The 13,020-nt window shown below is 42.6% G+C and overlaps 3 protein-coding genes across 3 annotated transcripts; 1 reads left to right on the top strand and 2 right to left on the bottom strand.

Annotated features, from left to right (window-relative positions):
* Positions 1 to 69: 69 nt before the first annotated feature.
* On the top strand, positions 70 to 2,625 carry LOC102721557 (protein CWC15 homolog). The gene is made up of 7 exons (XM_006655623.3): positions 70 to 292; positions 1,095 to 1,201; positions 1,343 to 1,384; positions 1,466 to 1,553; positions 1,919 to 2,009; positions 2,115 to 2,221; positions 2,320 to 2,625. The coding sequence occupies exons 1-7, from the start codon at positions 162 to 164 to the stop codon at positions 2,441 to 2,443; spliced, it is 690 nt and encodes a 229-aa protein (XP_006655686.1). The 5' UTR covers positions 70 to 161; the 3' UTR covers positions 2,444 to 2,625.
* Positions 2,626 to 2,977: 352 nt separating this feature from the next.
* Positions 2,978 to 4,852, bottom strand: LOC102714383 (putative septum site-determining protein minD homolog, chloroplastic). Its single transcript, XM_006656485.3, has 2 exons — positions 4,279 to 4,852; positions 2,978 to 3,627 (listed from the first exon to the last, which is right to left on the bottom strand). The coding sequence occupies exons 1-2, from the start codon at positions 4,769 to 4,771 to the stop codon at positions 3,191 to 3,193; spliced, it is 930 nt and encodes a 309-aa protein (XP_006656548.2). The 5' UTR covers positions 4,772 to 4,852; the 3' UTR covers positions 2,978 to 3,190.
* A 1,009-nt stretch (positions 4,853 to 5,861) lies between these two features.
* LOC102721280 lies at positions 5,862 to 12,929 on the bottom strand. The gene is made up of 10 exons (XM_006655622.3): positions 12,314 to 12,929; positions 12,134 to 12,235; positions 11,831 to 12,027; positions 11,382 to 11,560; positions 10,963 to 11,068; positions 10,577 to 10,881; positions 9,885 to 10,259; positions 8,658 to 8,742; positions 6,945 to 8,372; positions 5,862 to 6,416 (listed from the first exon to the last, which is right to left on the bottom strand). The coding sequence occupies exons 1-10, from the start codon at positions 12,346 to 12,348 to the stop codon at positions 6,253 to 6,255; spliced, it is 2,976 nt and encodes a 991-aa protein (XP_006655685.1). The 5' UTR covers positions 12,349 to 12,929; the 3' UTR covers positions 5,862 to 6,252.
* Positions 12,930 to 13,020: the final 91 nt, after the last annotated feature.

Raw genomic sequence — 13,020 nt, 5'->3', positions numbered from 1 at the left:
GGCCCATACATCGAGAGAGAGAGAGAGAGAGAGAAAATACGCGATTCCGCAGGGGCTTCTCTGCAATTTTGCAGCCGCGTCTCGTCGACGAGAGGAGGAACCGATCGGAGCACCTCGCCTCGCCGCCTAGGGTTTCGTCCGCAACCGCGCCGCGGGGAGAGATGACGACGGCGGCGCGGCCGACCTGGGCGCCGGCCAAGGGCGGCAACGAGCAGGGGGGCACACGCATCTTCGGGCCCTCGCAGAAGTACTCCTCCCGCGACCTCGCCGCCCACACCACCCTCAAGCCCAGGTATCTCTCCCCCCTCCCCCCACTCGAATCGATTTATAGCTATGTTCGGATTGTGATTGTTGTTTCGTTCCGTGGAGATCTGGTCCGAATTTCTGCCGCCGCGTGGTTCCGCTTGTAATTTGGGGGAAAAAATTAGGCCTCCTAGCTGGAATCGTTGGTTTGAGCTGAATTTTTTTGCCTCTTTGACTATATGCGACGGAATTGAAGGAAATAGACGGCTAACCCTAGCTTTTAGACCGTCCCTGCTTCGTTTTGCTTTTGTTTATTTCAGGGACACGTACTAAATTGGACAAGAATAAATCTTTTTGTTCACAAATAGCCTGTAAATGTCTGTATTGTATGCTTCGTGTTCAGGCTAGGCAGGATTAGATGCACACCTGTGCTTGTATCATGCGAATGGAGTAAATCACGATATGTTTATGAACCGCCTTTCCTCATAAGGAGGATATAAGTCGAATGCAAACTAGTTACCATTCTCCCTCAGACACCATAGTTGCTGTAGAAATATAAAAACAGTTACTATTGCTGCATTGAGAGAGCAAGAAACCCATAAGCTCATGCTTCACCATGTTTCATATTTTACTACTTTTGGGTTTACTGCCTCTGCCTGAGAGAAATACTCGAATTCCATCAGCTCCAATCGTCATATTTCTTCTCATCATTGCTTCTTTAATCATTTCCTATTGTCCTGGCTCTGCCAAACCTGACCGTCGGTCTATTTCTTTCAATAATAGTTATACTCAGGCCCCCTTTTCTTATTAAATAGGAGTAGTTGAATCTGATCTTTCCCTCCTATGTACAGAAAAGAGGGACAGCATACCCAAGAAGAGCTACAGAAGAGGAATCTCAGAGATGAACTTGAGGAGCGTGAGCGGAAGCACTACTCGTCCAAGGATAAGTCCTATGCTGGTATTAACTCTGGGTCTTTGTGTACTTCTCCCTCTTTTATTCATAGAATACTTGCCAAATATTTTTATATCTTTTCCTGTGACATTTTCTTGTCCTGTTGTATAATCATTTGCCCATTTATTTAATTCTATGTCCTTGCAGAAGAGAGAGATAGGCGGAAAAGCTCAAGTCTGCTCCTAGAAGGTCTGGACCACTGATGCTTTATGAAGATGTGTTTATCTTCAGTCATAGTGATTCTGAGTTGTTTTCTCTGCTATATTATAGGTTCAAAGCGAGAGGCTGAGGATAAGATAGTTCCTAGAGAAATTGATGCAGATGATTCTGATGTAGAACCCAGAAGTGATGATGAAAGGTATGTCTTGCTCAATCTTATAAATATTTCATCGTGCCTGTGTAAAATACCGCTGACATTTTTACAGCTGCATTAGTGTGCTTATTTCTACATCTTTTGGCTCAATTAATAATTCTGGAGGAGGGTAGTTGGGATTGAAACAATTTTCTCTATGATATCTAACATAAGTTACCATTTGGCCAAAAGGCTAGTGTTGATACTCATACTTACGTTATCCACCTTTTTATGCCATTTGGGTAAACAATTGAAATAACTTCCTTTCCATTTTTACAGTGCATACAGTTATTTGGGCTTGTTTTCTTGTATCATAGTTGAAAGTTTCATTTCAATGTATGTTTACAAGTGGAATTGTAATTTCATTTCAGTGATGAGGATGATGATGACGACGACACTGAAGCTCTAATGGCAGAGCTTGAAAGAATTAAGAAAGAAAGAGCTGAAGAAAAGCTTAGAAAGGTTTGCTGTTTTCTTCTCACCACTTGTGTTAAGGCAATATATTTCTGTAGATTTTACTCATTTAGCAAAACAACAACAGTTATATATGTATTATTGTTTCTTCAGGAGCGCCAAGAAGCTGAAGAGGAAGCCAAGATGAAGGAAGCTGAACTGATGCGGGGGAACCCCCTGATCAATATTAATAACGCTGGATCCTTCAATGTTAAGAGAAGGTTTGCACACTGGCTCATCGTGCTGTTTTACATGCTTCTCTAATGTTAGCACGCTTGATTGTGAACCTGATCCTATTTTATGCATATATTTTCTGTAGGTGGGACGATGATGTTGTATTCAAGAACCAGGCTCGTGGAGAGACCAAGACACCGAAACGTTTCATCAACGACACTATCAGGAGTGATTTCCACCGCAAGTTTCTGCAGAGGTACATGAAGTGATGCCGCCGCTGTATACGCTATGTTTTGGGCATCACGGCCTAAGTCTGAGATCGCTATGTTTCTGTAATTTGAGTGGAAGATCTATGTATGACATAACTGTAACATCTGCTTAATCTGGATGAAACATCTGTCGTTGAAAATGAAAAAAAAAAAACTATGCTTGTGTATTGCTCGGTGGCTAAGCTGCTTTCAATATTTCAGTATGAACTGTTTGAGTAACTTTACCTTTATATGCTTTTCCGCCTGAGGCTGATGGTGGTTGAGGTGCTCTGCGTCAACTGGTACAAAATTTACCTTACAATGCAAGGTTATTTACCCAATTACTGAAATTGCAACTATTGTCGAAACAATAAACTAGATCAGTCGTCGATATGAAGTAATCGATTAGATTGAGTCCTCAATGAGAAAAATGGCGTTAAATTACAATCAAATGGAGGGATTCAACTTGATAAGTATACCGTGAGGTTGCGTCAGCACGAGAAAACGAGCATCCCCATTCTTGATGCTTCATTCTGATTTACAACCATCCAATAGTAGAAGCACCAAAACAGAACTACATATATTTTCATAAATTACTAATGTTCAGACCAAAACATGAGCAAAACACTCTTGTCTATTGATTTAAGCACAACGAATGAATCATTCTACGCTAGAACAAAGCAAAAGAAACGGGAAAAACCAATTCGTAGCTTCAAAATGCAAATCTGTACACGCTGCCTAACACTGAGCTTATCGATCTCAGAGCATTTACCCGCCAAAGAATGAGAAGAACCCAACTTTCTTCTTGGGCCTCTCCTGCTCCTCAACCATAACTGCTGTCATCGCATCTCTTTCCACCAACCGCCAAGCTGCCTGCTCCAGAGCAAGACCAGCTGGTGTGGGTGGGTCGTTCAGAACCAACGGCACACCTCTATTTGTACTCCGGATCACCTCGGCATCCTCCGGCACCACACCTAGCAAAGGCAAGCCAAGCATTTCTTGAACATCGAGTGCTGACATCATATCCTCACCCTTTACCAAGTCTGGACGCACTCGGTTCACAATAATCTTTATGTCTTTGATGCCGTCACACTCCAATAGCCCTGCAACACGGTCAGCATCGCGGAGGGCTGTAATGTCAGGGGTAGTAACCAGCACTGCCTCTTCTGCAGGGGCTATCGCAGTGACAAACCCCGCATCAACACCTACAAGGAAAAATCTGAATTAAGCAATCCTGCATAACATATGTAGATGCATATATAACTGGTTTTATTCTAGCATAATACACAGGCAATTGCAGATAATATCTATGGCAACTGGAATTGAACAAATCAATGGTGATAACTGTAGTACTCTAAACTCTTATTCACAAAATATCTAGAAATATGAAAAGGTCGAAGGTTGCATCATAATTACTCACTCCGTCCCAAAATATAAGTATTTCTGCGTGTTTCTCAAAAATGTATATTCATTTTGAAGAACACGCAGAAATACTTATATTTTGGAACGGAGGTAGTACATGATAGAACTATGCAGTTAATTACAACTTACAACTCAGATATCTCTATCCTGCAATCAGATAGCCAATCATCGGGGTTGAAATTTACAACTCAACCAAATCAAACAAACTGATGTGCGGCCTAAATAACACTTGTATGCATTAGGTAAGATAAATAAATAAATTTAAGATACAAATGATAGAAACACTAGGCATAAATATAACAGATTTGCACTGGCATCATAGAAAGTTTAGAGTTTATCCTGGCTCTGAAAATAAATCGAACACCACTAGCACAATGTTGCAATTTATAGAATGGGGGGAAATAAAAGATAATCGAAATGGTGCTGCGGCTGACCTGCGGGGCAGTCGATGAGGATGAAGGCGGGTGGGTTGGCGGCGCGGCGAAGCGCGTCTGCGACCCAGGTGAGGGTCTTGGAGCCGAAGGCGAGGGGCAGCTTGGAGCGCGGCTTGGAGAGGCAGAGCAGCTGCAGGTCCTGGAGGGCGCGGTGGCGGACGAGGGCCTGGTCGAGGCGGCAGTCCCCAGCGAGCACGTCGGCGGCGGTGAGGTGGACGCGGTTCTCGAGGCCGAGCAGCAGGTCGAGGTTCCGCAGGCCGGCGTCGGCGTCGACGGCCACGGCGGGGAGGGAGAGGCGGGCGAGGGAAGCGGCAAGGTTGGCAGTGGTGGTGGTCTTCCCCACGCCGCCCTTGCCGGAGGTGACGACGACGACGCGCGGGGTAGGGCCGGACAGCTCCGGCGCGGTGCGGCCGCCGTGGCGCGCGGAGGCCGGCGGCGGGGGGCAGCGGGCGGGGGGCGTGGTGGGGAGGAGGAGGCGCGGGGCGAATGACATTGGAGCTAGGGTTAGGGTTAGATCTCCACTCCTAGCTTCTCAGGAGGTGGCAGCCGCGACCATGGCCGGGCTGCCTGTGCCTGCTCCTTTACACCCACCACTACACTACGCCACACCACACCGATTTATTTTCATTTTTTCAACTTTTTAATTTCTTTTGATTTAAAAACTAAACACTTCCAAAGTTTATTTTCCCATCTGATATTTTCGACAATGACTCCATGTTTGGTGTGGTCAAATAATACTGTAATGTTATTAGTAGTTTGTCATGACAGTATTTTTCCGCATCGCCAAATAACACTATCGTGGATTAGCGTGTGAAAAAAATATTAGCATATATTTTTTATTCGATCATGCTAGGAGGAGTGACGTGGCAAAAGTTTCGGATATAGAAATAAGTTATATAAGAGTTTTATTTTAAATCTAAAAATGTAAAAAGGTTTAGAAAATAAAATAAAAAATCCTTAAAGAACATGGAAAAGGTCAAAAACATAGATATAAATAAAAAATAATTTATAAATAATTTTTTACAGCATATTCTTAGCTATTTAAAAGCAAATACTATCAAATTAACTATGTTATATATCTTATATAAAGATGAGGTACGATTCTAGCAAGTATTGTTTTCTAACCAAGCAACAGGTAACGTATACGTATACTAGTATCTAATGTTTGGTTAAAAACAATGATAGATTAGTATAGGGAAAAAAATTAATATTTATAGATATTATGCAAGCACGTCAGAAAGAAATGAAGACCCACTGCCAATTGTTTGCTAATATTTGCAAGAAAAAAATAATTTAGAAATAAAATTTTTATATATGTGTCCTTAGAGATTTAAGAGCAAAGCTGAAAATAATTTGATAAAAAAAACTCTAAAAAAACTTTAAATTTAACATAAAAAATTTAAAAGCAAAAACGGAAAAAAAAGTTCTCGCAGGTCAATCTCTCGGTGGCGACTCCTTCACCTCAAGTATTGGTAATTATTAAAAGAATACCAGAGCTACGGTCAATGCCAGTATTTCATAATTAGAAGCTAAAGAAAACTTAAAATGTTAATTAAAACCGAGGCAAGGGAAACACTTCCACATGTGACAATCTGGTACTTTCATTTGCACAATAGTATTTATACAGGAACTGAACAGATAGTCATGCCAGGGCAGACACAGACACACAATGCTGAGGTGGCTGCTACGATCACTGACATCACCCACTATCTCTATTCGTTTTCCCCAAGTTCCACAACAGAACAGATCACCATGACATTCATTAAGCAAGATCACCATCCCATTCTGAACAAACCAACCCCACACTACGAGTGAATCATCAGGTACCTTGTCGCAGCCAAACGATTGTGTTGATGGCAAATGCTAACCCAAGCACTACATAGAGGTATGGCATGGGTAAAGACTACTATTTGACGCAAATATAGCAAACATTTCTGGGTCCTTCATACTGCATAAGTAATCGCACGCATACATCTATCTGTATCTCAAGTTCATGTCAAGCTCGGGCCCATACATGCCGCCAGGTACAGGGCCAGCCATTGCTGGGTGAATCTGCTTGGATCTGGCTGTAAGCTCCATCTGGATCAACCTTTCAAAGGCATCTGGGTGACTACCTCTCACTTCTGGACCTGATGGACCTAAAACGGGAACAAAAACAGAAATAAAAAATGTGGTCTAAATTGGAATACAGTTATATCCAAGGTAATGCAAAACCTGATTGGTTAATACGGATGGTAAATCTAGTCGTAACAATGCACGAATTGAGAATATTTTGCCTTAAAAATGACTTCAGGTTAAAGCAATAGAAAGCCCACTAAATATAGGGAATGAAAAAAATTGGCAGACAGGGATAACAAAAAAAAGTACTTCACATGTTAAAACAGCCATTGAAATCCAATTAACATCTTAAGCTCCAAAGAAAGCAGAACTGTAACGTAAGTCATATGCTTAGTCCTTAGTGCCATATAGTCTTCAGATTACAGAAAATTTGTGCATACGTGAATTAGTGAATTCTGTGTATTGGTCATGGATGTAAGATTTGGGGCAAAATCATTGTCTTGTCACCTGTAGCAGACCAGCTTCTGCCATTTCACCTATGTAAACTGTGACAAGATATATTTGCAAATGCATGCACGTACATAATTATCATGAAGAGCCTTTCTAACCTGCCATCATCAATCCAAAGTCTCCATAGTTCGGCTGGCGAGGGTGCATACGGAAGTTATTTACATTGGTCATCTCAGGCCTATAGCCAGGCATGTGATGCACAGGCTGAGATGGCGGAACACCTCTTTGCAGGCCTTCTGGTGGAAAATTTCGAGGTGTGGAGATGTGCTGCAGCATAAGATGATGAGCAGCTGGGTCTACATGAGGAACTCGAGGACCATGAAGAGCTTGTTGCATATGATTCATATTAGATGAAAAGGAACGGTGGGGATCATGCTGTATCGTATGTGTCATGTCAAATGGGGCCTGCTGATTTCTATTACCAATGTGATCGATCATAGGACGAGGAGCCAGTGCAGGTGGTCTACCTTGTAGAAGATGATAAAGATTCTGAGATTCAACCTGATAATGCCGTTCATGAGAATGGGATCCCAGCGCATCAGGACCAAGTACTTGAACATGTTCTGAATCACCAGGCACAAGACTTTGAAGCCTATATTTAAGATCATCATCTGCCTTTTCTGGTAATAGCCCATCAACCCTACTGGATCTCACTGATGACAAGATATCAGGCTTTTGGCCATCCAAAGAGTCATTCAATGTAAACAAATTATCTTCTTCAGGCAACTGAATTTCCAAGCCTTTCTGATCTAAGCTAGCAGCGCCCTGACTTGGGCCAGATAATGCTGAATTCTCGGCAGGGTAATATCCTTCATGACTTGATGCCACTGAAGTTTTTGCTGTACCTGCAAACTCATAGTTAGGGCCACCAGTTGCAGATCCTCGGATAGAAACAGGCGCATCCTTGGATTGGAGCTCATTCATAAATGCAGCCCCAAACAATGCTTCCAATGTTACGTTTGCCGCTGAAGTGGGTGCAGTTTCAGCTTTATTTGGAGCTGTTCCAGATACTCCACCATTGGCTGTAATATTAGAACTATGTGGTCTATCAGCTGGTCCTACGTGGAAACCCAAAGAAGATGATCCCTTGTTATCTGTGCTCTTTTGCAATAATGAAAGAAGATGTTGTGATGCATGATTGTCTACAGCTACTTTCTGTGTGGCAGTTGGCTCATCCAAAACAAGTTGATGCTCCTGTACAGTATTCTTCTGAGTGGAGCTGCTACTGCTAGAAACCTGAGCCAGCATTGCTTGTTCAAGATCCTCACATGTCATCATAACTGGAACAGGCTCTGGAATATCAACATGATTGTGCTGTTCCAGCATTCCCACAGCAGGTGCAGGTGTAAATGGGAGGAGTGTCGATGCAACCTCAAGTTTATGAGTGGGTGATTTTGGTACCAAATTCTGAACAGCGCCATCAGATAAAGGAGGACCATGAGCTACACTTTCTTGACCTGGTTTTTCATTTTTGACAATCATGGATAGCAGGCCATTTGACGATAAGTCTTCTGCAGGTTTCAAGTCTACAAATAAAAATACAAGATAAAAGTCGTCAAAATAATAGATCATCAAATGAATGCCGTGGAGCAATAGGTAGTCTGTGCATGTATTTTGTCCTAACATAAATACCGTAAACACAAACATCAACAAATTTCACCCCTGGCTTTTAGAAGTCTGGCATGAGTTACTAAGGAGCTTATACCACTTTTTGAACCAAATGTTTCATGTAAGATCAACATTTCACCAACTAATGTAAGATGATAGAACTTGCTAAATAGTATGTGATACAATTTATGAAGCATGAGTACCTTCATCATGAAACCAGCAAGCAAATTTGGATGATTCAGGTAAGGAGGAAGCAATCATACCGTCATCAGTTTTCGTCTGCTGATTCTGCAAAAGGGCGGATAAGACAATATAAATACATGGTCAAGTAGTAATAGATATTTGAATGCCAAAAAGAGTCAGAGCTGTCCTCTTTCAGGTGTCGAATTTTGATTATTTTTTGAACCTTTTTTTAAAATTTTAAAACTAAACCATCTCAAAACTTATTTCCAAATCCATACTTTTTTGGTCATGCTACCCCGTCTAGCATGGCCAAATAAAACTACCACGCCATGTGCAGTGGTGTGGTAGTATTCTTCTGCCATGCTAGCCAGGCGTGGCCAAATAATGCTGCCACATCAGTCTCACTAGTGTGGCCAAATGACAATGCCACACCATTAAACTGGTGTGGTAGTGTTGTGGCCATGCCAGCTAGACTGTGGCCAAAAGGTTCAGATTAGGAAATAAATTTTGAAAGGGTTTAGTTTTAAAATTAAAAAATAAAAAGGTTCAAAAAGTAATAAAAATTATCAGGTGTCAGGACCACCCTGCTAGGCAAAGAAAAGAAAAAGGACAGAGAATTCTGCATTGGTAATCCACCATATTAAAGGTTGCAAGGTTAAATGCTACTACCTCTGTTTCATATTGTAAAACTTCCTAGCCTTGCCTAAATTCATTAATTGATGAATGTATATAATTTATATATATCTCTAGATTCATTAGCATCCATATGAATCTAGGCAAGGTTAGAAAGTCTTACATTGTGAAACGGAGGGATTATTACGAAACTATGTGAACAAGTCAAAGGTGTAAAAAATATAGCTATTATCATATGCTAACAATGTGCAAGACTACAAAGTGATGGCAAATTGGCAACTACATAATTTCAACAAAAACCTCCAAACGCCATCCCTTCTTAGGGCTTATTCGGTTTATAGGATTTCTAAATCGTAGGAATAGGAAAAACATAGGAATAAGATAGGAAAGCATGTGCAAACCCATAGGAAATTTTCCTCTAGTTGCTGTGACAATCAACCAAAGGATTGAGAAAATAAGGTTGGAGTGGATTTTTTTTTTCCTATGTTTTGCCTCTAAAAGTGGAGGGACAGGAAATTTTCTTGTAGTTTTCCTTCGGTGCATTCCTTTGAAACGAATGTTGCTACAGTATTCATCGCAAAGGATTTCATATTCCTACATATTTTTGGTCATACCTCAATACATGATGGTAAATCGCTGCCACCTTTTGACAATGCATTGCCAAAGAACTGTTCCAAGATTGAGACTGAATGGTCCTTCCTAACAGAATCAATATTTTTGGACTTGCCTACGTTTTCAATAGAATACTTATCCATTGCATCACCTTCCCAATCTCCACTCCCTTTCAGAATGCTAGAAGCAAATTCAGTTGAATATGCAACACCACCAGATGGAAGTGTGTTCTTTTGACCTACACTAGCAATGTTATTAGAAATGTCCTTCTCTTTATTTTTGCTTGCAGTGATCTCTGTTGCTGACTGGTTTCCCTCTGCAAGGCCACCAAACTGTGCTGTAGCCAATATGTTATCCTCACTAGTAGCATCAGGAACCTACAAAGTATAAAGTTAGTTTAAGGAACAATGTAGCATTGGTACATAGTAGATTTATTGTGTTCCTTTGCTAAGGCATCATTAGAACATTGTGCCTTCCATCCTGATAAACATATCAATCTAGCAAAGTTAAAATTAGAATATATTGACAGTACATGACAACCATATTGCAAGTCATCTGTTTAAACCAGCAAGCTTCCTTCACATAGAGCATAATGATCTGAAGATAACGATATATATCACCATCTAAAAAAGGTGGTAGCAACTGATTGTTGTGACATTGTTCTTTTAGCAAAATTCCAGGTGTGAAACTGCACCTTTGGTTCAATTGAGATGCTGGACGATTGTGGATGAACCTTTTTCTCCACAAAGGCATTTGAAAAACCAGGTGGCACAAGTGGTCTGGCAGTGGAAGCTGCTAGCATTGAAGATGGTTTAGTGGTCTCTTCTTGATAAGCAGATACATCTTGTTTCTCACTTTTACTTGTGGCTCCTGTCCTTTCAGGGCCACTCTGTAATAACGAAATGATATCACGGCCAGAATTTTCTTTCTCAATGTCAGGGCCACTCTTCTTTTCTTGCAGCGTTTTATGTTGCTCTTTCCTCATCATTTCAAACGATGCTGCACAGAAGGGCAATATCAGACACTCAAAATGACTCCAGCTAAAAATAGATGTCACGTGTTGCAATAAGAGGGACTAACCCCTTCGCTTCCTTTCTTCCTCTGCTCTATCCTCATTTGAACATTCAGAAGACCCAAATGTTTCATCATTCATTGCGTCAATATCTTTCCGTGAAAAAGGTGCAGCCTGGTAATAGTGTTAAACTTTATCAGAAACTGATGTTGCAACAGTTGATGATCCATAATACAGTAAAGGAAGGAGAGAAAGATGTGTAGAGGCTCATCTTTTGGCTTTTCCATGGAAAAAGCCAAACGGCATATTTGCAAATGAAAAATAATTTGCGAATAACTTTTATATGCGTGTTCTTACCAATCTAAAAGCAAAGTCTGAAAAATAAACTACGATGAAAAAACTCTAAAATCAACTCCAAATTTAAGGTTGAAAATTTAAATTTTGCCTTATAAGCATAAGGAAAAGCGAAAAGATGAGAGTGGTAAACCTTGGGACGAGGTGGTTGGTAGCGTTCAGATGTCCTGTTTGGCTGGTATGTATTCCCACGATCCTTGGGTGCCAATTGCCCTCCGTATCCAGGTGGTCTCGGGAGAACACCACTTCCTAGCAGGCCATCATGCTCTGTATTCTGCCAATTGCGCCTGTATTGGTTCCCGTTACGCCTATCTGCGTCGATAGCATTATAAAAGTGAACAAATCAGCATACTTACCTACTATGCCAATAGATTAGATTCATGTGGAATGCATCTAATAAGCAAAATGATGGTGTAGTTAACATTTAACAAAGTAGTATAATTCTGAAATGGCAAGTTTAGAAGGAAAAACAAGTTACCATGGTCATGCTGAATAACATTTCACAGGTTACCAAAGTAAACACACAAAAGGACAAGTAAGAAATCATATAAAGAACTGCCCAAAATGGGAAGATACGCTTACCCTGCATTAATGAGTCGCGGTCAGGCAAATCCCCGTCCCGGTCACTTGATCCAGACGAGCGCGTTTCCCACCTTCCCCCTGAGCTCCCGCCACGAGAAGAATAGGGATAGCCCCCTGAGCCATCTGACCTCCCCAGGGATGTAGCGTAGTAGCCCTTGTTCTTCTCAAGCACGCCAGCAGACATCTCCTGCAGATCACTGCTCCACGACAAAGAGAGGAAGATCAGCACATGGATGCGACATACAGTTGAAATTGAAAGGCAGTGCCGCGCAAGCAATAGACAACAAGACAACGGTATATGACCTGAGAAGTGAAGCATCAAAGCCCTCGGGCAGCTTCTTGCAGTTCTCGGAGTCCCCGACGGAGAGCAAAAACTCCATGGAGTAAGTGATCCTCATCTTGCGCCTGCGAGAGAGACACACAAATGAGCATGACGACGATGAGGCTAGAGGGGTAGGAGTAGCAGTTATTACTAGTACTCACTTGGGGTCTGCTGGCTCTGGGGGCTCGGAGCTCATCTCCAACAGCAACAGCAACAGCAACGGCGAGAGCGGAGCGGTGTAAAGCTAAATCTAACAAGTAAACAGCAACCGAATCGGCTGGAACTAGAGCATCCTAGGTCAAATCTAGCTCATCCGAGACACTAGAGTCAGTTCCTCCAATGAGAGAGAGAGACGAATCTACTACTACCGCTACACCACCCGGCCCCGAATCGCGCGGCGTCTTCTGTACATCTCCCCTCCCCTCCCCTCCCCTCCCCACCCCCTCTCCTCCCCTCTCCCTGGCAGAAAATCCCAGCACCGGAGATCAGAAGGGGCGCACCCACCAACCCAAAAAAAGACTCACCGAAGAAGAAGAAGAAGAAGAAGAGGCGAATCTGAGGTGAAGCAGGAGGCGGAACCCTAGGCGCGGCGGAGGATCGGCGGGCGCGGGGGCGAGGTGAACCGGAGGAGGCGAGGGAGCGGAGGGTTTGGGGCCGGGATTCGCCGCGATCGATCTGCTGCTCCGATTCGCGCAGGAGAGGAGAGCGAGATGAGAATGGCACGTACGCACGAGAGAGAGAGAGAGGGAGGGAGGGAGGAGGAAGCCAAGGCCAAGCACAAGCACGCACGCACGCACGCACGCACGCACGCCCACGTCCGATGAAGGAAGAGAGGAGGAAGCAGACGACAGGTGAGAGACGGAGAGAT

Source organism: Oryza brachyantha, chromosome 6 (assembly GCF_000231095.2).
Source record: "Oryza brachyantha chromosome 6, ObraRS2, whole genome shotgun sequence".
NCBI lineage: Eukaryota > Viridiplantae > Streptophyta > Magnoliopsida > Poales > Poaceae > Oryza > Oryza brachyantha.
The sequence above is the reverse complement of the archived record's forward strand: the minus strand, read 5'-3'. Positions and strand labels throughout refer to the sequence as shown.